Source organism: Numenius arquata, chromosome 9, assembly GCF_964106895.1.
Source record: "Numenius arquata chromosome 9, bNumArq3.hap1.1, whole genome shotgun sequence".
Classification (NCBI taxonomy): Eukaryota; Metazoa; Chordata; class Aves; order Charadriiformes; family Scolopacidae; genus Numenius; species Numenius arquata.
The window spans coordinates 701,041-727,403 of record NC_133584.1 but is presented as its reverse complement, the minus strand read 5'-3'; the positions used below and the strand labels follow the sequence as shown (position 1 = coordinate 727,403).

The window sequence follows — 26,363 nt, the reverse complement described above, 5'->3', positions numbered from 1 at the left end:
ACAGGTTGCCCAGAGAGGTTGTGGAGTCTCCATCCCTGAAGATACTCTAAAGCCGTCTGGACAACCTGCTCTCGGTGGCCCTGCTTGGGCAGGGCCGTTGAACAAGGTGACCTCCAGAGGTCCCTTCTGTCCTTAATCGCTCTGTGGTAACCATGATTCTCTCCATGTATGGCACCTTCTTTCTCACATACTGGGGACATTCATTATACAAGGCTTTTTCCTGCAAAGTTCCCAATAATCAAAACCTCTATTATTTTTTTTTCATTCACTAATTGCCAGGTTTACAATGCTTTAGTTTATTTTTGATTCCAAGATACGTTTTGGGAAACTCTCGAGATCCTACTGACTGAGCACAATTCGTAACTCAGCGACACAGGAAGAAGTCAGAGGTGGGTATCGGGCCAGAGCACACAGCGATCCCTTATGTGGCGTGACAGGGGAAGGAAAACGCACGTTACTGTAACCTTTATTCCTTTAGGTTTCCGCAGAAGAGCTGTGCAAAGATCACAATATTTCTAAATCTTAACCCTATTCTTAAAAAAGACGATCATCAGCTTTTCCAGTTGTTCATGTGCATTATCCTCTGACTCAACTTACTCTTTTGTTCAATGCTTTCTAATAACGCTAACTGAGATGTTTCTCACGGCTGACAGCGGAGGGAATTACAAAGGCCAAATGCCTGGAAAAGAAAGATGTTTTACTGTTTGTTCCTCAAACTGTTCTGAGTCTGAATGGAATGGTCTTAAAAGTTCTCTGGCCAAGGTAACCTGTTAAGTATTCTGAGCTTTTCAGATTCCAGAGATGGACCTAACTTTCCTGGTTTGAAATACTGATTTTTGAGCTGGATTCTAGCTTTCCAAGTAACCAACTGGAACTACTGGGTCTGAACAACTCGGGCTTCTGGCAAGCAGGATCTGAGTTTTGCAACTTAATGACTCACAGGAAGAGAATAAGCGTGATGTAAGGACAGTGACCGAGCAGTGTCTAGAGGATGATGTCTATTGCACTCAATAGAGGATTGGAGCTGCTAACCTGTCCTTTCTCTTCCAGGTGTTTCTGTTCCCGAAGGAGGTGCTCCACTCGAGTCACGCTGTCTCCAACGTCAGCAAAACCTGCTTGTCCTTCCATGAGATTATCCAATGCCAGTTTAACCTAAAAGAACCAAAAACAAAACTGTAAAACAAACAAACAAGACAAAAAACCCCATCTCAAACCCCATCACAGGATACTCATAAAATTACAACAAACCTATGGCTTCTAAACACTCGCCTACATCTTTCAGAAGAGTCTGCATCTCAAGTTCAGTCTTTCAGCTCGTTCCAAAGTGGAAAAACCAAGGAATAAAGCAACAACCAACTATTCTTCAAAGAGTTGCCCTGCTTCTCACTGTTTATTTAGGCATGCGCAGTTTCAAAGATCTGTAACTCCAGAGTCTACACGACTCCAGAATCTGTATCACTCCAGCCTCTGGGCTGACAGTCGGCCTATCTGAAGCGTGTTCTGCTGGCTCTGATGGGATCAGCAATTTACCATCACAGAAGAAGGGATATTTGGTGACATCACACATAAATGCAAAATAATTTATCAAGAAGTTGGTGTTTCACAGCAGCCTAACGGGCTGGCACTTCCCTCGCTGTACCTTATTCCAGTGCTGTAAGACATCTGAGAGCTGGCAAGAATTTAATTTTTGAATATCCCTTTCCTATTTCATAAGGAAGGGCTTCTCTCCCAGCCTCCTTTTCGGACTGTCAGTATACTCTAAGTACGGGTAAAAATTGACCTTATTTACCAGAGAAGGCAAGACAGAACAAACACATGAAATACCTCTCTGAAATCATGCTCAAAGTGTCGCAGCTGCAGGCACTGTTCTAGTTTTAGGTGGTGCTTGGTCCAAAATTGATCAAAAGCCTTTTCTGTTTCATCCAACTGAGCCAACAACCTGTTAAGGAATTACAAGGAAAAGAACTTATTTCCTACAGTTCATGTCTTTTAAGTGACACCGATTGAAGAAAGGCAGAAAGCAGAGCAGGGAGATGGCAGGGAGCCTACACCCAGGTATGAAGGCTCTGGGTCGACCTTCCCTTAAGCCAAAGGGAATGAACTTTGCCGTGGGACAGGCAGGAGTGTGACGAGGAGTGACAACCACCCCGCAGCAGCTGCAGTCCTGCCTCCTGACCTGCAGCAGGAAGACAGAGCCGTTCCACGCGCTGGCAGCCACAGACAGCCCTCTCTCCCGAGCTTCCACCCAGTTCTTCACAGACCATTCACCCCGGGCTAACGCAGGGGAGTATGATGCAGTTATTATTTTAAGGAACGTTTAAAGCATAACTCTACAACGTGTTCATTTTCTTCACCCGTCACAAATAGGCAAGGGCGGAATCATTTTTGCCAGTCCATTACAAGCACTAGGTTAGAAGCTCCTAACGCCTCCCATGGACACTGATTCTCTCTGTGTAAATGACAAAACAGTCATTCGCAAAGAGATTAGTACCAAAGTGTCTTGAGTTAAAGTCGTGAGTCACCCCCACGGTCTCTCAATGCTCTATTAATTATATTACAAAGTAGAACAGTTTAAAGAGAAAAAAGAAAAATTAAAAGAAAATCTTCTCGGAATATCCTGTATTTCAGTAGCCGGGCCCTCTGTGGCAGGCAGGGGACCAGGACTCGGCTCCTGCAGCCCCAGGGAGTGCTGGAATCACCACGTTTTTGGGGCAAACACCAATAGCTCCCTCCTATTCCTCTCAAAACAAAGTGTTTTGTTTTCAATCTATGATTAAAAACATGTTTTTCAGGGAAAGCTAGCTGTTGAATTCAAGATGAATTCGCAAATTCCCTTGGGATGACTGTTTAAAGGATTTTAAGGTATTCAGTGAAAAATATCAGCTCAGCTCTACTTTCGGCAGCTTTGTTCCCCGTGAATGCAGATGGGCTCAAACACCAGCGGGACATTTCTCTTTCCACCACATCACGTGGCACAGCAGAAACTTCTACAGGGTGCCTAAAAGCTTTGTGGTAACAGCCAGCATTGCAGGAAGGAAAAGGGGTTTCTCTCTCTCTCTGCAGCTGCGAAGGGGGATGTTTCAGAGGATGATCTTCACCTGCCCCTCCCACAGCGTTTCCAGAGACGCGCACTAGCACGTACCCTCTCATCTCACGTGGATGCAGATGCCACGATCTAACCAGGTGTGAAAGCTTGGAGAACGTACATGTTAACATGGGACTGACTTTCCCCATAAATCTTCAGCCAGGTAGGTAGTGGGCCAACTAAAAATTACCAAGAAATTCAGGACTTGTTTGAACTTGCCTTGGCACTTTAATCAAGTATCTTCCTCAAAGCTACTCCCTTCTCTGAGTTACGTGTCCAAGAAATCCTGAAGAGCTGAACCAGGGGGAATTTACAACCAGCAGATTTAAATAATTTAAATTACACTTGCATTTCTTAGGAATAAATTAGTGACTTGCACAAGGTAATCCAGGTTCACCGACCTCTCTACTGTTGCCACATTCTCCAGTTCATCTGGGCTGAGCTTGCTGTTGGCGCTGCGGGTGACTGGCTCCCTGATGCACGTCAGCAGGGTGGCCCCCTGCTTCACAGCCAGCTTCAGCTCGTCCTGCGGGGAACACACAAGCCACGCAAATGGTAGGCACTTATTCTAATAACACATCTCTTAGATGGACAACACAGTGCTGCTAAAGGAGGATCCTTTCACAGGTATTACGTACTTGGAACAAAATATAAACACTTACTAAAGACGATATGTTTTTGTAGAAATGAAGAGACTAAATCTATTCACTTTGAATATAGATATATTTCTGAGAAAAGGAGTAGTGTATAACCCCTGAGCAGATTGCACTTCTGACCAGGCAATTTGCAGAATAACGTATTCTACCACAAACAATGTGTGCCACAGATCATCCCGTGAGCTGAGGGGCTGCGCTGAGAACTTGCACTTCTTAATGGAATTTCCTCAAACGGCATGGTGACACGCTGAGCTGCAGCACTCGGCTGTCGAGGAGCCAGCCACAGAAGAAGGTGCCTCCCCACCATGAAAGATGAGCAATGAAGAGGAAAATGAGGCTCAAACATTAAGGTGTCCCCGCAGCACTGCTCACTTCTCGCATAAAACTTGCTCTTGTGCTAACGTAGCTTAAGCAGGAATTTTTCTCTTGTGTTTAACCTCAGGTGCCTGTTGACAGCAGTAATGTTGTCTCCTGAGCATTACTCTGCAAAGCTAAACTTGCCCCAAATTTTGTTTTAAACATCAAAACGAGAGTCATATCTTGTTAGACCCCTCTGTCTGTTCCTGGATTACCCTCACAGATGTTCTCCACATCTGCTCCAGTGGGAATTCATCCTTTCTGACGAACTCTTCATCAGGTGCCCATGATATTCCAGCAATATTCCATACACTCTCCTACAGTAGAAGAGACATTTCCCTGTTCTATTGTTCCTGAAACTGTAATAAGTCCTTTTTCATGGTTGAACCAAATTGACCTCCTGAACCCAAATTTCTCTCCTCCTCAGTAGTTTCCAGACAATGCACTGGAACAGGCTGCCCAGAGAGGTGGTGGAGTCTCCATCTCTGGAGACATTCCAAACCCACCTGGACACGTTCCTGTGCAACCTGCTCTGTGTGACCCTGCTCTGGCAGGGGGTTGGACTGGATGATCTCCAGAGGTCCCTTCCAGCCCCATGTGATTCTGTGATTGTGTGAATCCCAAATAATAGCAGAAGGTTTTGTGAAATCATAAATCATATATTACGCTGATGGCGCTGTCGTGAGCTAACAACATTCACCTTCAGCTTGCCGTGGTGGTCTGTGTGTGCGGAGAGCAGCTCCTCCGTGCACTGCACGTCGTTGGGAAGTTCAGTCTCTGCGAGGTCTGTTCCAAAGCTCTGCAGCATCTGCGCTGTTGTTTTCACTGTCATTGCAAAGTTTTCAATAGCCTGGAAAAGCATGAGCATAAAGTCACAGACTGGTTATTTGCCCTTAGCCCTTCAACAACGCTGAGTCCGTCAGGCACGCTGTGCTGCAAGCATTACATGCCTGTAAAGCTGCCATGTTGCCCTTTTTGGGGTTAGAAATTAAATCCTGTGTCACAAATGATCTTTCCACAGGCCTACAAGTATTAGCACCTCCAGGAACCAGCTGGGGAAGTCCCAGAGCTCAACAGACATAATGAAACCACAGAGGACATCAGCTTCAAAGCCAGGACTGGAACTTCAGATCCTCTGCCCATGCTTGCTGGGAAATTCTGCTGTGTGTTAAATTTTAATTAAGGCTTTATTTAAGTAGAGGAGACTCTGGAAGTATATAGGGTGAAACCTTTTTACATATATATTTATACAGCCGTTTTTCACTCGGCAGCAATCTGTCTTCCCCTGACTTCGGGAAATACTCATCTGGGTGCTGCCTGGCTGTACCAGCTGCAGCCCATCGCTCCCTCCCTTGCTCACATTGGTGCCCAAATGCAAGAACCACTTACTGCAAATACAGTTAAACTGCATGAATTCATCGCAGCATTGCTGTTTCTTTATCACCTATGTGCACCAACACAAAACTTGTCAGAAACCTGTGGTTTTACTGAAGAAATGGGAAGTGAGGGAGGTGTGAAAACAATTTTGCCTTCTTTGAGTAGAATATATTGTTCAGACTTGCGAGATGGGATTAAAACCTTTGTATCTAGTATCAAGTAATGGCATGGGATGTCTTTGCATGATCATGCCCCAATTTCTTTAGAAATAGGACTGTATTTTCCTCTATATCTCTTTATTTGTTACACAACCCAAAGGTTTGGGTCATTGAACAGCATCAGGGATGCTTCTGCACCCAGGCAGACACTACACAATTGTATTTGTGAAGTCTTTCTGCCTTCCTACAATCATTTACTGTCCTTTGGTTACTCAAAAGAAGACCCAGATGGAGCGCATGTTTACATAGCACAGAAATGAAAACATAGCAAAATAAAATCTAGTGTCTTGACTAGTTTTTGTCTGGGGGACAAAATCTGGGGGACATGGGACATAATCATTAAAGGAGACTCTTCACCTTTGATTCAGTGAAGTGCTAAAGAGTATGTTCCACTTCAACCATGAGCTGAAGTCCTACGAATCTCATCAATTATTCAAAAGCTAAGGATGTGCCAAAGGGCCCTGCTGAGTAAGAACACTATGATGCTGTTAGGACCTACTCCAGGTCACGGTGAGATACAAATGACTACTTCCATTGCAGACTTCTGAGGAATTTGCCTTCCCCCATGTAAGTCATGGATTTCCTCTTCCATGAATCCCTAGCAGAACCTGTGGGCTGAAACGCAGCTGAGGAGTTACTACTTCATGGTTGCTCTCCATTCATCACCTGGACGGTTCTGGGTGTAGACATGTGCAAGAAGAGCACCAAGACTCACCGTCCGGTGGTGTATCCACTGGCTGTGCCCATACTCCAGGGTTCCCCCCAGCTCCCGTGTCAGCTGGCTTTTGTCGATATAGCCGTGCAGGTCGGAGACGGAATTTAACATGATGATCTGAAACCAATCCAAGCACAAGGGACTGAGAGAAACAGCGAGCCCTTTCAGTCATTGCTCCAAGGATCTGGGTTTGCCTTAAACACGTATGGCTGAGCTGCAGTTCCACCACAGGCAGTAAGTTCTCATCATGTATTTGTTCATGCAATGGCCACAGTTTATTTCCACTAGATTTTGCCTTCTCAACAGGTACACGGCCATTCTTGAACTAATTAGAATTTGTCCTCATCTTGCTCCTGGCTAGGCTGAGGATGCCGTCAGTTTGTATATGCACCAAGAGCAAAAGTGTGGTATTTATAATGTTCACACAAGCTTCATTAAATAATTCCTATATTTTCCAGATAGCTGTTATTTACAGAGAAATGGAGGAGTAGCCTTACTGCGAAAGCCCAAACAGCTTTGTTGTTAACCGCTTAACTGTTTAGCCTTACTAAAGCCTTAACTGCTTTGTGGCTCTTCCCCATCAGAGAGGCCACTGACAAGTTGGACATCTTTTGATACCCCAAACTTCCCTGAAACTACAGAGGAACCCTGTTGTGCCTTTTTTTTATTTTTTTTTTTTTTTTAAATATGTTTGGTTTAACCTGATACACTCGGCACGAACCACAAAGCAAATCTACAAATATTGCCAGCTGTGGTGCTACCCAGCAGGGCACGAGTCTTCACCCTGCAGGCAGCTCTGCAGGAGAAAGCCCAGGAGCAACCCAACATCCACCCAAGAAGCCAACCCTAGAGAGCATCAGCATCTCCTGTACATCCCACCAGGCTGAAGACAGCCACACTCAGGACGCTGGAGAACACGAGAGCGCGGCAGTTTAGAAGAGAAGGGTCAGCATGGAACACAGAGCTATGGTGGGGCTGCTTCACGACGGCTTAGGCCACCTGAAAGAAGTCACAGTCTACACACGCCAAAGAACTGCTCTGGACAGACTACCCAGCCTTTTGTGTAGGATATGAAGATGCTTGAATTCTCAGATGAACCCTGGTGTATCTCCAATATTTCTGTACCTTGCTCCTGGATAATGATATTTAATCAAATAACTATCCCAATAGAGATTTACCTCAGGTTTTATTAACCACATTTGTATGTCAATAAGTCATATAAATCCTGCATTTCCTTGTGCTGTCTTGTTTATTATTTCAGCCTCTATTTCCTGCTCCTGTTTGATCTTCTGCCTTCTACTCAATCCAGTGTTGATTTAACCCAGCAAATCTATTTTACTGAACATATTTGCAGTGTGATACTCAGATAAACCGTTAAACAAACACCTCCTTAACAAACGCACACCATACCCCTGAAGCCCCTTTTCAGTGTTGATGTCCTGGCCCTGACTCCTGTGTAGCTGTGACGGGCCACGGCCCGGTTGTATTAATGTTGTTGTGGGGCCAAACACACAATGAGCAATCTACCCGCAAACAATGTGAAGGATGATGTTGGCGTTAAAGATGAGTGCTGATACCAAATTCCTTGAGTAAGGGTATCTCCTACGGGACAGAACTCTGCCCTGTTCTCATGCTTGGCTCGTAGGATGCTGTTTTCAACGGGGACACACAGATGTTGCTCTCAGTAACCTGCCCGTTCTGAACCTGGGCTACTCAGGGACATGATCCTTTTAGGCTGGGCTGCAAACACAGCTGAAAGGCCCCTCCAGAGAGCACAGCAGGACCCCAGGAACTGCAGAGACCTTTAGCACAACCCTGAGCGACTTACACCAGCGTCAGGCAGACGTGCACAGCCTGTATATAAACCTGAGCGGCCGCCTGCAGGTACGTGGGCGGGAGGCCGGCAGATCCAGCACCAAGCACGTCATGCTCTTGGTTTTTGCAAGACTGCTCTCTAAGAGCTCTGTGGACAAACCCAAGACAGCTCAAAATTTGAATGACCAAGAAAACCCCAAACAAAACCCATGTCTTAATTTCCCTGCCTGTAACAAAGGTAAGTTGCTATTTAATCCTTAATGCAGTGCCTGATCCCTGCCTAGAATTAACATCTCTTCCAATTTTGATGGTTTCAAGTTGGATTTGAAATGCAACACCAGCATAAAATAAATTGCTAGAAGTATAGAAGATGCTGAATTGCTAGAAAATGCTAGTCCTTGATGAAGCTGTCTCTTCCTGGGCTGTAGTCACTGGTACAACAGTTGCTATGGTAACAGATTGTGGTTTACTTAAATACAGGAACATCCATTTTTCAAGGTGAAATAAAATGAGAAGATTTTGTTTTGCAAACAAACATACATTTTTATATCAATTTTGCATTTTAAAAGCCACCCTTGCCAAATTACAGTCAGCGTTATAATTTAATCCACAATAACCAAATGAATATTCATGGATCCTTTTCTGTAGGGACTGTAATAAATGGGCTGCTGCCTCTTACTTCCACGTCTTAAACACCTGAGCTTCAGCCTCTGGAACTGACAGACTGGAATTCCTTGGAGGGGAGCCATGGGTCTTTTGCAAAACAGTCATATGAAATCACTCCAGTAAAGTCATTGTGGAACACAGTATGAGTCTGTTCCAGGATGAAATACCATTAATAATCATCATTCAAGTTTATTTATAAAACACTTTGAAACCACATGCAAACATGTAGCTAGGAACAGCTCTCATAGAATAATCGAAAACTTCAACTCTCAGGATCGATAACATGAACCTCGTGAACCCACAGAATATGCCAAGTGCATATAAAAGGAAATAAAAACCAAACTGCCTCTGAGGGCATGGGGCCAATAGAAGGCATTAAGAGCAGGCAGTGCTATGTGAGCACTGAAGAGGGGCGCTCTCAGATCGACAGCAGCGCCATGGATAATACATAAAACAGTGCAGAATTCAGCCCCGGCCTTTCGCTGCTCTGCAGTCCTAGCTAATTCTCTTTGTCACTGGAGTGAGAAGATCTGCCTCTGCCTACATCAGGGGAACGTGTCAATACTTAAAACCCAGGTCACGTTTTGTAGCTACACTGACCTTCCACGTGGGAACACATCCATTAAATATTGTGAAGCATCCACTGGTGATTAGCTCTTTGGCATGACTATTATATACTCCAAACCCAGCTCAAAGGCCCCAGTTGCCACTTGCAACCAAATTTCAGTTACTGGGTTATGAGAAACTGCTGACACCTCAGAACTGCAGACATGGAGATAAAGAAAACACATGGACCAGAAAAAATGCATGCTTACCGGTACCTTCATTTTAAAGTCATCTCGATAGAGCTTAATGCCAATGTCAGCGATTGTCCTTTGGATAAAGCGGGAGGGTCGCAGCACAAACACCAGCTGCAGGTTCCCTGGAAATGCTCCCTGCAAGAAACAGAGAACCAGTAGAAGACACAACTCTGCCTTAAGGAAGGCCAAGGGAAATTTCAGCCAAGTCTTTCCTAGAGGGGGCAAAGCAGGTAGGACTTACTGAACCTTGCTCAATCCAGCTGCTAATAACATCTGCCGGGCCACTCAGCACGTGCCCATCGCCACAGTCTCCAAAGCCAATAGAGAGACTGGATGGTGTTGCACTGCTTTCTCACAGGGATTGCTTTCATTGCTAGCTCATACACTGCTTTCTTATTGCTTGCTTATACGCTGCCTTCTGATATGGATTTAGCACAGACCCCTAAAGTTTCTGCCGCAGAGCCCTCCTCCCCCAGATTTGAACCACAAACGGGGTTTTCCCATTTTTTAAGGCTGCAGCCACTAGAGGGCAAAACTGGCTACCTACAAAAAAACTGGCTGCCCACGCTGGACTTGGTGAGAGAAGCTGGTGGCACATATGAATTCCCCAGGCTGACGTACCCTCTCGTTCTGGAAAGGGTTATTAAGGGTTAAAAACCTCACATATTTCCTCCCCCTCCCCACAGGCACTCAACAGATTCATCCGCCCTGGCTCTGTCTGCAACACCCAGCCTACATCTCTCGCACTCCTCTGAGCTCATCGAGCACAAAAAAAGAACAGTTTCTAGAAGACAGCACCTAAAAGAACTGAGAATGAAAAGCAATTCTGCCTAAATTCCTTGAAAGAACTTAAAGTCACCTTGGTCATCCCTCCATCCCGCACCTCTGTGTACAAGCACTTGCTCCTCACACAGCACGTTCCTGGTAATAGATGTCTAAACCCAGCTGCTTTCGTTAGCACCAAAAATCAGTGCTTAGCTCTGACTTTTGTAAATGAGATATAACAAGCCGTTAAGAGCTTCTGCCAGAGATCACTTACTACCACGCAACCACAAGTCCCCTGGGATGTGTTTCCTTCCTACACAGGCCACGGCACCGCTGCTCCGTGCGCAGGAGGGTACCTCTGCTCTACTCCCCTAGGAACCCACTTCCAATTACTAGACTTTATATTGCAGTCAAACCAGCAAATAAGGAATTTGCCATCATTCAGCAGTAAACAAGGCTGTGGAATTTGTCACTGCAGCTTCCTCCCTCTCTTATTTAACACTCATGAGCTTCAGGACACAGGAGAATCTGCATCCACAGCCAGAAAATGGGAACTAAAAATGAGCACACGAGACTGTATCCTGTGCTGAAGGTTCAGCAGATAATTTTAATTTCTAGAAGATAATAGCAAAAGCGAGCACTTACTGCTATCCGTGTCAGAGATGCCTTGACTGCGCTCCATTTGTCCCGTCGTCTGTCTATGATGATGATGAATCCGATGCTGGCAGCCTCCAGACTGCAAAACAGAGGAGACGAGTGCGCTGGGTTAGAGGGAGATCCTGCCGCTCCAAGGCAGCGTGCTGCAGCAAAGCAGCCTCCCTCAGATTACCCGCTAAACCCATCCTGAAAACGCAACGAACAGTGGAAAGAACGAATATTTGGCAGAAATTCACATGAAAGCCAAAGGCGGCAAATTTCCTCTTCCCAGCGTAAGGCCAGCAGCTTACACAAAACATGAATATTTTATCTGCTGAATCTCTCAGCTCCTCTGCTATTCTGCTGCCAAATCCCAGTGACAGGAATAGTTCAGCATCATGAATTACACCGGGCTCTATCGAAGGCAAAACACTCAGATCTTGTTTTCTCTGCCAAACAGTTCCAGTTGTCAGACACCCCGCTTCAGCCTCCCTTCTCCAGGAACGCTGACATCTGACAAGGGCGCTTGGCTGCCAGGGGCCAGCGTCTCCCTGCTGTCCCCACCTTGCTGGGTACACAGTGCCCCAGGAGTCCTGGGAGACAAAGCAGGAACTGAAGAGCTTTATCCTGCCAAACACAAACTGGTTCTAGGGTTGCAAGTCATTCAGAAGTGTCCTTTTACCATATCAGCTAGAAGAGCAGTTACTGTTCCTTCTCAGTACTTTTCAAGGAGGATCTATGGGGCACTAATTTGATGCTCCATCCCACATACGTAGACCTCATAAATATCCCATTCCCTCCCTCAAAAACCCCACGCTGATGTGCAGGGCTTTGGTGGGACTGCTCTACTCTCTGCCTTCCAAGAGTGCTCACAGTCGGACAGAAGCCCTTGGAAGTTAACAAGCACACACTGAGAAACACCTTCAGAAAATTCACTACAGCAGGATGGCTCAGCCATCTCCGGGCAAACCAGAGGCAGGCAGAGTATACGTGTTGTCGTAATCAAAGGACATACTGCAATCAAACACCTAATTACAGGTGTGTCTTTAATATGCTTTATATAGTTTTGACATCCATGTTAATTTTTGAGACCCATGTTAAAGCAGCAGGAAGATGGGAATGTAAGAGGATGTAATTTGAATCAAACAGATCACCAAAATACAGCCTCTACTCCAGAAAAACAGAGAAATATATTGTAATCAGCATCTAATTGTGTTTTCGTCTCAGACTCACACACCAATTTGTAGCTGCTGACTCTCTCTCAGACAATAACTGGACCCGCAGAATCAGGTTCAAATCTGATGCTGTTCCATTGAAACCAGTGATTTATAACAAAATGACCAACAAAGTAGGTGTGTTAGCTGAAGTTAACAAAATGCCAACGTTAGTTTAGAGATATACATCATTCAACTAATACCAGGTTAATAAAAATGAGAAAAATCTGTTCTTCGCCGAATTTAGTTCCTTGTGGTTTAGCTACGTCATACCTCCGTAAGCCCCATGTTCAGCCAAGCTGACGGCACACAGAAATTGCCTTGCTTTGCCCATCTGCCTGGTTTGAGAGAGGACTAAAGGCTGTCTACACTGGGGGCCTAACAGAAGTCAGAATCAGACCCTTATAGTCACACCTCGGATACAAACTGCAATGGAAGTAACTGACGAGTCAGCATCTGCCAAAAGCAACAAGTACAACTCTGATTTAAACAAACACAAAAGTATCTGTGCCAACTAAAACCTGCCCCTGTGCCTCAGAACAACTCTTAAGTCCTGTCTTTAAACGTCCCTCAAACATGTAGATCAGAAGTCACTTAAGAAGAGACCTTTGTTCTTTTTTCAGGTACAGGGCCACAACCGAGCAGCTCGTTTTGTCACACATTCTTCTGCACGGGGATTTGTAACGGCACAACAGCATCCAGGAGCCAGATGCAACAAGAAAAACTAAATTCATAGATAATAGGAAAATGAGCTTATGAAATACAGACAGAGGGGAGATGAGAGAACCGCATGCTGCCAAAAAGCAAAGCAGCTGAGCAGAGCACAGGAGAAAATACGGGGGAATGAGTCCATCCCTCAGAATCCCCCTGGCAGACGGCGCAAAGGCAAGCAGCAAAGAAACTTACTTTTTTTTTTTTTTTTTACTGGATAGGGCTGATTTAGGACTTAAATTTAGCCATGGAAACAGAGGAAGTGTCAGCAAGTGATCCCGTTTCAGCCAGCAAGCCGAAAGGAAAGGCCATCCCAAGGTCTGAATGTCGTTTGGCACCAGGGGATGTGTGTGGGCACACAGCCGTGGGAAGAAGCCAGGCTGGGACGGGAGCAGCAGCAGGGGGACGTGCAGCCGAGAAACTGCACTCCGGGGTACCCAGAGGAAGGGGCTTTGGTTAAAAATAAACACACACACTCTCTATCAATGTTTTCCCAGTGTCAGCACTGTAATATCTCCACCCTCATTACAGAAATGCACCGGGGTTTCTCCAGTTCTCTGAGAAGAGGGGTTTGAAGACAATCCTGCACAGCTGATAAACATCAGGTTTACCTCCAAATCAAGTTCTGGAGTGTTTGGCTAGAGCTGCAGACGTCTGGCAGAGAGGTTCCCTTTCCCTGAATGAAATGTGTACAACCAGCGGAGCTCTTCCACCCTCAGCTCTGAGTTCAGGTTACCCTCAAACACTCATTTGAGGAGCCCAGGAGATGCCAAGTTTCCTGACCTCTTCTGGAAGGAGAGAAGGGCACCTCTTCACCAAAGCAGTTGATCCATGTCAATTGGAAGAGAAAGGAATTCCAGCCATGGAATAAAGCAAGTAAAAAAGGCGTTTCTGGCCCTATCTGCTGTAAGTGTGCATGCACTGAGGTACACACGTGCACACGCGTGTTACTCAGTGTTTGTGGGTGTAGATGTACATAGACCTCTTTGGTGAAGCGCTCTCATGAGCAGGGGTAGAACCAGAAGGAAAATTAATCAGATGACAAGAGTCTCACTGGGCTAATCTTCCATCCTGGAGAGTAGTTTGTGTTTTAAAGCCCAGAAGTGCAAGGTTTACCTACAGCCCACCCCAAAATACTGTGGTAAAGCGAATTTGCTTGGCGGTGTCAAAGATGAGCGCACACCTGGGCATCTGACTAACAACACCCGCTCTGTCTTTACCTTTGCGGTGTTTTGTCCTATGGCACAACAGAGCAATCATTCCAGAAGGACTTAGAAAGTTACTGACTCAGTGAATGATGTCTTCTGCAATCGCAGATCTGCTCTCCACAGCTGGCTCGCTTCGTCCCTCACCACCTCCATAAAGGGTGGCAAGTTTCAAATAGCAACTCAAGAAACAGTCTTTCCAAACACACTGCAACACGGACTAGCAAACTCCCGGAAGAGCTCACATCCCCACAGCACGATCTGTGATTGAAACTAAGAGTCAAAGCAACCTGCTGGGAGGCAAAAAAAAGAGGTCCAAACCCCGGCCTGTCACTGGCCTCGAACAGGTCATTTACACCAAACTGAACAGTCGCTTACTCAACACCAGCTTTGGTGAGCTTGTCTGTCAGGCAAAATATTACTTACACATACCTCATCATCTCTAAAATAGGCATATTGCAGCTCTCCTGATGTTTGGAAACTAAACTCATCATTCTTTGCACATTGCTCTGGAATTCCTCAGGGGAAGAGCAAACACAAACCTGACAAACTGAATCAAAGCAAAGGTCTGTCCAGCCCAATACCGTGTCTCCTGCCTCTGCTGGGGCAAAAGCAGAAGGAAAGTAAGAACAACAATCTTTCTCTTGGTATATTCTCCCAAGTCCCAGCATTAAAGAATATATGGATTTCTTCAGCCGGAGCCGTTCTGTTAAGCTGCCATTGACAGGGCTATCCTCCATGATTTTGGTAATTTCTTTGGAACACATCTGCACGTTTGGTTTTCACACAGGCTGAAGAAGCATAAAGCATTTCTGTCCATCATATTATCAATGTAATGTGCTTATTCCCCAACAAGTAACGACGTTACTGGGAATCACCCACCAGCATACTCAACACAAAGAACTGGAAAATGAATTTTGTGTTTGTCTCAGCTACTATTGCTGTTCTATTAGCCCTGGAGCCGGGCATCCTCCCACTCCTGTGAAGAAACACACCAGACAGAGCTTCTCCTGGCAGAACAAAAGCCCTACAGAGCAGAGTGAAACAATGAAGCTGTTAAATTCCCAGTGTGTGGTTTCTCTCAGCTTGCTTTGGCAGCTCAGTACGGGGAATACGTGTAGGTGGAGCTGGAAAACTTCTTACTCAAACTTGAAGGAGGCATGTTTTCCCCTCATCATCTTCTAAGCACCTTTATACACAAGACTGCAGGAAATAATAAATCCCTGATGCGCTTCCAGCTAGCACAGAGAGCCATGGTCCGGAGACAGGATCAGGGGACTGAAAAAATATTAAGGTCTCTTTTTGGATAAACAAAAAGTGATTCAGCAGCCATGCCTTTCCTCGTGCGTTTCCTCGGAGCAGTGGAAGTGAGTTTGTTTCACTATCCTTGCAGGCAAACAGCAAGGAAAACATCCGAGCTGCAGAGCATCAGAAAGCACACGGTGCTTGCCAGAGCCCTGTCTCACTCGCTCAGCAAAGAGAAAGCTTGCACAAAACGGTGCACTCAGAGAATACGCAGTAACAGGAACTATGTAAGTTTGGCTCCTTCCAGATGCAACCCTTCCATTGTCACATCCAGAGCCCTTGAGAGGTTTCACAAACAGCCCTTCTTCGTTCCCTTTTGATCCCCGCTGTCTTTACTGCTCTCCAGATGCACATCTCTCCCACCCAGTCCGAACCCTGAACAGAAAACCTGTCCCCGTGAAGCTTTCTCTCCCCTGCAAATGATGTAAGTGGTTCTGGGGCCTCCCGCATGCAGGAAAGTTTCACACTGCCCGGATGGATGCAGCCACCGGTACATCCTGGCAGGGCCACCAAAAGCCATGAGCCACCGAGGAAGCACAGCTTTCATCTGCTTGCCTCACCTGGGGATGCTGGTGAGATACGTGACCACGTTCAGAAAATCTTCATCGGGTATGTCACTGAATCCCGCAAATTCTGGAAAGGTTATAATGGGAGCCCCATCCTTCCCTCTTCCTCCTGCAAAAGAGAGGTTGTAAAGATTAGAGGGTGAATTTATGCCTCTGGACGGAGCGGTCAGTACCCAGCCGGGAAACACTGGCACATCACCCATTGAAAGCACCCAGGTCCAGTACAGGTGTGATCAGCTTCCCATTTGACAACGTAACTCACTGTAGTTTCATTAACCCAGCTCACTCCAGCTGACATTCTGGCCTTTGTTGTTTATTCTCAGCTTTTTCACGAACCTTCCACATAATTCTGATTAAGTGCTGTCTTTCGTTAAAGCTGAAGAACCCCATGTTTGCGCAAAGTAAAGGTAAGAGCTCTAAAAAAAAAAAGGAATTTTGAACAAGGAAACCCTTTTCCTTCTTGGCATCTGGTGACATCCTGGCTTTGTCAGGACACTACCTTTAGCCCCTATTTTCCTTTCTGAAGGTTGATTATTGCCTTATTTGCATCTTAAAGTGACTCATTTGTGTCAAATCATCCTCTAAACTCACCCAGAGCCACAGCCTCCACATTAACCTTGAGATAAGGCCCAGTGCTGGTAGGTGCCATCCTGATCCCCGGGCACTCTGGCTGCAGTCAGCAGTGACGCAGAATATGCTGTCCTGCAAACGGAGTCAGACTTTCCCCAGACTGTTTGCTGCGCTCTAGGAACCAGGAACTCCAACCAGATGGTCTGTTACAGATTCTTAGTGACATCTTCTGGACACAAACAATAACGGCCAGGAAAATTAAAGAGGAAGCCTGTCTGCTCCCTCTCTTCTTGCAGAGCTCAGTGCATGCCAAGGTGTGTCATGGATGGTATCTTGTGCCCATTCGCACGGTTCCTGGGCACCACACTTTCCCATTCATGTGTTTCAGATACACAAAGATATTCTAAATGCAGGAAATGTAGCCGTATTTTGGTTTAAAGGAGCAATATTTGCCCCTGGAGGAGAAAAAGATTCCCCTGGATCCTCTCCTTCAACACCTGATAGCTTACCTGCCGTTATACTCGAGATTTGTTTAAACTGTGAGTTTCACGTGGCACATCTAATGTTCCTGCTGACCAGGGTCTCTGTGTCCCTTTTATCTTCTCTTTCTCTTGCATTCACGTTCACACATGTGCTCTTCTCCCTCTGGCCCCTTTTCCCCAAGCTAGATGAGGCAGCCTGATGATGCGCTCTATGTATGTGAGGGTCTATTTTTGTCACAGCATCTCATCCTATAAAAAGCCATCCGAGGACTGAATGTAAACAGACTGAACACTGCCTTCTCCCCTTCGCTCCTGGCAACAAATCTAGAAGGACACCGAGGAGCAGCCTCGGGCTCTGACCAGGCCACAGGTCCTTATCAGCTCCTGTTCATCTCATTCCCCAGGGTGAAGGTAGCACCTACTGCTGCAGCCAAAACAGAAGAACGCTCAGAAGGTTCTTGAGTACAGCTCTATTTCAGACAGGGAACTAGAGAAGGAAACCCTCAGTTCCTGCTATACCGTGAAATTGGGGTGAGTTTTATGATCAGAAATTGTGAAGTACTATGACAAGGAGAGAGCAGGGATGTCTGCAGCGTTAGGTGACAGAAAATAACAGGAATATGTTAGGAATGGGTTGTTCCTGCCCATATCTGAACCTTGAGCAGCAGCTGAGTTAGAAGGGAAAACGATCCATATCCATTTATCCACATATTTAGCAAGGTAACAAGAGGGGATGTTAGGGGATAGTAGGGAAGCTCCTTATTACCAAGGGTGTCTGGAAAACTCTCCTCTGGATGACAGAGCAGTTCCATACATCTAAATGTTAAAGCCATTTTTTTCCCTGACACTAAACCCAGAGTTGCTGCAGTATGCAAATTGCTGCAGAATGCGAACCGACAAGCTGCAGCCCTTCTTTTCTGGGCCATCAACTTTGCTTTCTAGGGAGCCACCACTCCATTTCTTCCAGTCTTTGAAATACTTTAACTGGCTACTCAACGTCTCGGAAGGGCAGAGAGCACAAACTAAAAGCCAGAGGGACCATCTTCACTCAGTCCCACAGCAACCAGGACTGAGTGCATGGAATTTGTCCCCAAGGACTCTCCATACACAACCCTTGCACTTGCTGGGACAGCGATAACCCCCACACTCCCAGGCATCGCTTGTGAAAAGAGTCTGATTGCTGAGCAGAAAGTTCTACCACCCATCATGAGTAAAGCACACAGGGACAGAACAAACCCAGCAGCTCCACGGAAGGGCAAAAGAAAAGAATACTCACGCAAAAAAAAACAAAACAAAAACAAAAAAAACTTTTTAAATAGAAAGTGAGGGCAGGAGGAGTGAGACAGAAGAGAAGCACTGGAGAGAGTGAGCCCCGGGAAGGCAGCAGAGGGCTGAGGGGGTTACCTTCCGGCTACCTGAGCACGTCTGCCCTGCTCAGCAGCGTCTGCGCAGGGAGATAAGGGGGGCCAAGGGCTGCCGGGAGCGAAGGAGCTCCATGAAAAACCAGAGAAACAGGAGGCAGGAGCTGAGAGAGACAGCCCCATGGCAGACGCCAGCAATAACTTGAGTTTAGCGCAGTTAGAAGGAGAAACAAAGACACATTGAAAAATAGATAACAGGAGCACGGCCATGGCTGGCAGCCGTCTTCATGCGACGCACAGGCCTCTGTCTCACTGACTGCAGCTCCTCCAGGCACCGTTAGATGCCACCCTGCAGCACCCTTCCAGCAGCCCGGCCACCTCCCATACCTCCTGGCAGCTCCAAACGCTGGTGGCAGCGACCATTGTCAGCAGCAGCCACAAGAGCTGGAGGTTCAGCTGGCAGGGGGGCAGGCTCAGGGCCATCCTCTGCTGAACTACCAGGAGGTCACTCCTCACCCTGTCTTATGGGAGCTTGGCCACCTCTGGTGGTCTCCCGTGGGTCAGTGCTCCTCAGCCAGCCCCTCTGGCACAGCCAGCCCCAGGGGTTTGCCTGCAGAGGAAACTCAACCAGATTTTGTCTGCTGTCCCTGAGCTCCCCTCCCAGAATCACAGAATGACATGGGGTTGGAAGGGACCTCTGGAGATATCCAGTCCAACCCCCTGCCAAAGCAGGTCCACCCGGAGCAGGTCACACAGGAACATGTTCAGGCAGGTTTGGAATGTCTCCAGAGAAGGAGACTCCACCACCTCTCTGGGCAGCCTCTTCCAGGGCTCTGCCACCCTCAAAGGAACAAGGTTCCTCCTCATGTTTAGATGGAACTTCCTATGTACAACTTTGTGCCCGTTACCTCTTGTCCTGTCGCTGGGCACCACTGAGAAAAGACCGGCCCCATCCTCTTGACACCCACCCTTTAAGTGTTTATAGGTGCTGATCAGATCCCCCCTCAGTCTTCTCTTCTCCAGACTAAAAAGACCCAAGTCCCTCAGCCTCTCCTCATAAGGGAGATGCTCCAGGCCCCTAATCATCTTTGTAGCCCTCTGCTGTACCCTCTCCAGCAGTTGCCTGTCCTTCTTGAACTGGGGAGCCCAGAACTGGACACAGTGCTCCAGACGGGGCCTCCCCAGGGCAGAGCAGAGGGGGAGGATGACCAGACAGCACCCACAGAGGTAGCACACGCTGCCACCCTGATTCAGCTCCATCAACTCCCTTCAAGAGGTCTCTCTGCTCCCTCCCTCTGCAGGGAGCAACCTGCCTTGCACCCAACCCAACCTCATGGTGCCGAAGGAATGGACCCACTGCTCTTTGGGGAAGAGCACTCTGATTAAAGATTTGGATGTAAATGAACAGCGAGCAGTTAAATCGTTTGCATTCTGGGGACACACAGAGGTGTCAGACTCCACAACCTGAAGCACAAAGGAGGCAGCAGCATCAGCAGGAGATGGAGCAGTAGAAGGCTGGACTGCCTGGAAAAAGGCAAGACTGAAGAGGAAAAGATCAGTCAGTCTGACCTTCTGCCTGCGTTGCCACCCAGACTGACACCACCACTTTCCTCCTCTTCCTGGGCACTTCCCTTATTTTCCATCCCAGCTTCTTGCTGAGCTTTTCCTCTCCCCTTGTGGCCCAAGGGCAAAGGGACAGGAAGAACCGGAGTGACAGGACAGAAGTACAGAGCGAAGGTGGAAGGGAAAGAAAAGCAGGAGAGACAGGGCACAAGCCGAGTAGTACAAGGAGTGACAATGGGACCATCGCCCACTCAGGTGTGCCAGTTCCCCGTCCCAGGACGGAAAGCAGCTCCTGCCAGACAGACTTTCCAGCTCCCGGTGTGGCCTGGCTCGCTGCTGCTGTGACGATGGGGCCAGAATTCAGCTGTGGCAACAAAACAGCTCAAGTATTTGGGGAAGGAATATGCACGGGGGAGAAGGGGATATGGCAGCAGAGAAAAATTTAATTTTGCTTTGCAGCACAAAGGGTGTGATTGAGAAATGAGGTGTGAGCGCTGAACTGGGAGAGCTCTCCCAGCTGGAGCTGCATGCTGGTGTGATCGGTGTAAAAGCAGCAAGGGAGCACAACTGCAGGACACGACAGGGATCCTGGGAAACATCCCCCTCCCCAGTTCTATGCCTATGAGCCCACCTATGCCTCCTGTCCAGGGACCAAAAATATCCATGGCTGAGACGCTCGGGGGCTACATTTAACTCCTATCCCATAGCCAGCAGCTCTTCTTCTAACACCGCTAGTGAGATTCATCAATCCAACCAGAGATTACCAAATATGCCGAATCCCTTGGAAAAAACCATCAAACTCCACCCCCCACAGGCTACGGGCAGGAGAAGATCTCAACATTTGTCTGCAGGTGGACAGCACACACCTCCCCAGGTGTCAGACAAAGCTCAGCAGCTCTTGCCGCAGTTTTCTTAGTCATTGTTGGCCCCAGCGTGGGATAAGGGCACGGGATAAGGGCACGGGATAAGGGCACGGCTCTGCCCGCACCCAGAGAGCCCCTGGGTCACAGCAGACCCCACCAGAGTTCATCTCCCAGGCCCGACAGCTGAAGGGTTCCGCGATATCTCGGCTGAAGTTTCGCTGCCTTGGCCAGGGTTTGCTTGCTCCGTGCCCTCCTGTTGTTTCCCCACGGAGACTAAGGGTGGTGAATGCTGAATTTCTCATTGAAGTTAATTCCTACTTCCTGGTTGTAGATTTTGACACAAACTCCAAAGTGTCCCTTCAGCAAGGTCAGGCCAGGTTTTCCAGAAGGCTCAGTTCAAGAGGAAGCAGATGGCCAAACGCCCTCCAGGCTTTGGAAATTAAATAAACTGGCTGCAGAGTCAGTTCCCACTTTCAGATGCCATCCACTGAAGTGCATTGACTTACCAGGAGCAGAACACAAAGAACATGAATCTCTGCTAAAACATGTCGTGACGGTTTGTCTAATAAATTCGTGATTTAGTAACAGGATCCATTATTGCTGCAAAATGGCAGATTGGGCTCTTTGACGGAGTAATTACAGATAAGAACAGGTTGTGAAGCTGCAGATAAAAAAGGGAGGGGGTAGCAGTAGCTCCCAGGGCAGACTGGTGCAGCAGGCTACTGGTGTCAGCAGGACAGGAACAGTATTTCACCAGTGGTTCTCCAGTAAAAACTGGTGTGTGTGAGAATAGCCAAGTTTTCAGCACTCCCCAGCTGTGTGATCTAGTTCCCTCAACAGCTACAGGAAACACACACTGGTAGCTGTGCCCTTCTGTGTTGTCTCAGCTGTAGTCCCGTAATTGGGAGTTCAGATTTCAGGGAAAGGAAAGAGGCAGTAGCGGTTCCAGAATTAGAATTTAACCACAAGAGCCAGCACGCCCACCAGATCTCACAAGCTAAGCAGGGCTAGATCAGCACGTGGAAGAAGAGATGACCAAAGGAGAACTATGTGATTAAGGACAGCGTCACATCACACCACAGCCTTTTCCATGACCCAGGAAGGCTGTGGAGAGTTTCCCTGTTCTCAGCACAGGCTTGGTTAGTCCAGTGCCAGAGGGCCAGGACGAACAGGAGGCTGGCAGTATCCAACACATTCATTAGAACTAGCCCCTGACACAATCAGACACCCAACTCATTAGGCTTGGTATATAATTCCTACCATCTGCTCAGAGACTGCAAGACAGTCAGATCCTCTTCTGAGAAGTTTGTACTCAGCAATACTAGAGGAAAGCGTTTCTAATGAGTCATGTCCAGAGAAAACAAAGAGCCTTTGACTTCAATCGTTCTACTCTTTTTCTGCTTTTCTGCAAGGGAATATTATGGTTTCACTACATCTGCCTCAGCCACCAGCTGTTATTAATCAAATAAATATTCATTTATAGCAAACTCTGCAACAGTCAAACGGTTACTCATCATCACTGGGCAAATGGATTTGTGGTCCACAGGCCGGACAGGAGAGCTCCACAGAGCCAGAGGCTGTGGGGTGGCACAAGCCAGACCCACTGAACAGCCTGCAGGGAAGAGGAGGCCAGAGCTGCCCTGGGGAGCGAAAGAGAGAACCCACGCCAGGGTAAATCAGCATATAAAATTTTTATGAAGTTGTTCAGACAAACATATGCCCAAAACATTCTACGAGTAAGTTGGGAGCATCTTTTACTGCCCACGGTGATGGGGTCAAAGAGCAGAGGGCTTTTTGTCAGCCAGTGGCTACTGAGCTGACACCTATTGGCATGGAAAACAGAGAAATGGGCTACGTATCCAGAGATTTTCAGTCTCCACGAAGGCAAGCACTGAAGCACCAAAATATTTGTGGTTGCTTGTGCCTAATGAAAAGCAGCACACTGTAAGGAAAAGCTGCAGAGCTGCCTGGGAAAAAAAAAAATAATCAAAATCAAATGAGGTCATTTATGTGTGATTTACTTTGGTAAGTGAAATGAGGCAGGAGAGTGCCCAGATCTGCTCCCATTGGATGAAAAAACCCAATCTTTTGCTAGAGGAAAAAAAGTTACACTTAGAGAAATGCATTTTTGAGAAGTATAGTCATTTCTGGCTTGTACCTAAACCTCAGTTTGTAGGAGGCAATAAAGGGCCAGTGAGGAAGATTCCTGTTGCTGTATTTTACCTACAACCCACCACTGGCCACCAACAGAACAAGATACTGGGCTAAAGGGACCTCTGGGCAGATGATTGTGTGTTTGTGATGTCCCCCACAGGCTGCCACGGGTGTTTCGGAACGGAGGCCCCCAGGTTTCCAAATGGAGGTGTAACCTTCAGACTGAAATCAGCTTAGAAACTATGAACTATACTGCCCTCTTTCTTATTCGGATTTTATTTCTGGACTGTACCGGGGAGATTCTAGATAAGCCTGAAAAATCTTCCGATGGGATTTGTTATTTATGCAGATGGAGCATGAAAGACAACTCACTGTTGTTAGTACTTGTATGCTGATGAACCAGTTATGTGCCCATCCCTAACAAACAAGCCTCTCAGCCCTGCCTTCCATGAAGAGATATTTCCCAAGTCTTTAAGCACCTTAGGTTTAAATTAGACTATTTAAACATCTTTCTCATCACTTCCAAGAATAAAAGAATTAAATCAAATGTGAAGAGTTGAATTTGCTAAAATAGTGGATGAGAACGCAGGCACTGCTGTATGATGGGTCCATAAAGAAATAGGAAAAAGCTTTTTAATATTTACCCTTGACATTTCTGTGCCATGTTTAATGTTCTAGCTGGAACTGGAAATGGGGGTTTCCTCCTGTTTAACAAACTGCTTTCCACAGGTGGCTCATTCCGTGCCACACACGGCTGTTATTAATGGGCTCCAATGTCACAAGGCAATAGCGTTTAAGAAAAGCAGTCCTCCACGTTTCACCTGAGAGGCCTCGCACACGAGCCACGGAATTCTCAACATGCATCGTGTTCTTTGCACTGAGAGAAGCGTTTTGGGCCTTTGTGTAGCAGTTAAATCAAAGGCCTTGGAAACAATACTGGTTTCAGCAGCCCTGATGCCTGGTGAGCGGGGAAAGCAAGCGGAGCATTGCGGAGAGCCCAGCTGATACGTGTTTTCTTGCTCACAAAGAGCAGACAGGCGTCCCGGTTGTGATCTGACTGAAGGCAACATCAAGACCCACAAGGAGTTGAACAGAGACTAGATTCCCTGCTCCCTTCCTTGCATTTAGAATATTTTAAAGCCAGTTTAGCACTAATAAAAGGGGTCTGAGTAGCATTCCTGAAGCGGTTCTTTAAGTGAGGATTGGTTTCAAACTTGACAACAGCCCCCAGATTAAGAGACTGTCAATTCCCACCCGTCAGGCATTATTTTTTCTGTTAAGCAGCTGGCACCTTCAGGGAAAGGGAAGCCCGGCTTTCCCTGCCCCCTAATGCTTCTGGGACTTTGCTGTGGCACCTCTGCATGGATCCCCGGCTGGCGGGTGTTAAGTGGCACTTAGTGATAATACCACGTTACTCACCATGGACAGCCAAGGAGAATGGTGCAACACTACCCCACAAACTGCCGTAGGACAGACGCTACACCAGCAGCTCCTGCCTACCCTGCACTGAGCACCACGGTGGGATGCAAAAGGGCTGAACAATTTTCTGCAGTTGCTGACACTGTCCTGCAGGGAGGCTTGTATTTATTAGGAATTCTAGGAAGGCGTGACCCTGAGATGCTTCTCTGCAGGCGAGAAGGTAGCTGGTTCCACCCCTGCTTAGCCAATACCCTCTGCCGAATGCCAACCAGTTAGTTACTGAGCTCATGAAGCTGCCACAAGAAACCTAGAAACCTCCAAAACCAAGTTTTAATACGCAGAGCCCCATGAAGAATTCTGAGTAACTGAAGATCTGGATTTCATTTGGTAGCTTGGAGCGTACTTGGGAACGTGAAGATGCACAAGGACTGGCCCTGCCGAGCTGGTCGCTGGCGGTCTGCTCTGCGCTCTCTGCTCCATGTCCCCAGAGCTGCTCCGCACGGGCAGAGGGATGGGCTGACCAAGAGAACCTCAGTGTGACCACCTTATTTGCAGAGCAGGCGGAAACAGAGACAAAAGGAGTTGCCAGAGGCCACACAGTCAACAGCAGAGGCCATTTTAGGACTCAGATAAGGATTTGTCTTCTACAGTATCCGAAAGAAGCGTATGAAATAATTTGGCAAATATTTCAGTATCAGCTATTTGTTCAGGGAAGGAAATGCGTCACTTTGTGGGATTGCAAACTTCAGGGAAACAAAGGAATATGTAATAATCAAATCTTTAAAAGATTAGAACCGTATACTTTAGAAATTAATCATCTCTAAAACAAAGGCAAAGAAGGAAGAGGGAGAGGGTCATGAATAGCTCCCCGATAGACCAAAACCTTTTCCCATAAACAAGATGCTTGGACATTGTGCAAAGATACGTACAGAAAGATTTGTTTAATTTCTTACCCTCTGAATCTGTTCCCCCCACCCCATTGTGGAGAGCACGGAAAATTAACCTTAAGAAAAACAAGCACAGCAAGTTGGCATTTATCAGCTCCACACACTGTGAATGTCTGACGGTAACAGCACTGTTCTTTAGCAATAGAAAAGCACTACTGGAACTGCTTGAAGGGTGACAGCACGTCAGATTCCAGTACGTTTCCAAGAGAATCCCAGAGTGTAATTACCAGCAAGTTCTTACCTGACAAGATAGCAAACTGCCTGTGGAGCTGCTCTATGATATCCACTGCAACCAGCGGCCGTATCTCCTGCTGCATGATTTCATCTGTGCAATGAAAACAAAAATCTTCAGTGAGTTAATGACAATTTTCCCAGCCTTTAAGAACTCAGCAAAACAAAGATGACACTCGGAGGAGAAGAGCCCAGCTTGGCTATTGGCTCAGATGTTACACGACTATCACGGAGGAGTTAATGATACTTACGGAGACTCATCCTCAGCCTACTCACTTTATCGCCTTGTGATTGCAGAGAGAGCTTTCCATAAACCAGCTCCAGTAGATTTGCCAGAGCTTGGGACAGGTTTGCTCAAGCTGACAGCCTGCTCCTTACTACTTCATGTTCCAGTTTAAGCCACTGCATTTGGCCTCCCACATAAAGCAGCTTTTCAGCCTTTGGAACAGCAAAGTCTATTTTGGAGACAGTGCCATGTTCCACCCTCAACTCCCTGGTCTCTGCTTGAGGACTCTGGCACCAACCAATCCACAACAGTTTCCTTTGCTGATGCTTTTTCCGCTACAAGCAAATACATAGTAAAAGGAGGAAATAAGGGGCTGCGAGGCTTTCTTCTCATGAAAACAAAGCCTGCTCTTCTGAAGTAAACACTGAAAAGTTAAAAAATAACTTGGCAAGCAGC

General features: G+C 46.9%; 1 protein-coding gene across 1 annotated transcript in view; it reads right to left on the bottom strand.

The window, feature by feature from the left end:
- Positions 1–26,363, bottom strand: part of MCF2L2 (MCF.2 cell line derived transforming sequence-like 2) — a 132,695-nt gene that overhangs the window by 92,567 nt on the left and 13,765 nt on the right. The window contains exons 2-10 of the mRNA XM_074153636.1: positions 25,692–25,775; positions 16,086–16,200; positions 11,100–11,190; positions 9,705–9,824; positions 6,409–6,525; positions 4,799–4,948; positions 3,487–3,611; positions 1,825–1,939; positions 1,033–1,152 (exon numbers count right to left, since the gene is read on the bottom strand). Coding sequence (XP_074009737.1) covers positions 1,033–1,152; positions 1,825–1,939; positions 3,487–3,611; positions 4,799–4,948; positions 6,409–6,525; positions 9,705–9,824; positions 11,100–11,190; positions 16,086–16,200; positions 25,692–25,775 — 1,037 coding nt within the window. The remainder of the gene's footprint in view (positions 1–1,032; positions 1,153–1,824; positions 1,940–3,486; positions 3,612–4,798; positions 4,949–6,408; positions 6,526–9,704; positions 9,825–11,099; positions 11,191–16,085; positions 16,201–25,691; positions 25,776–26,363) is intronic.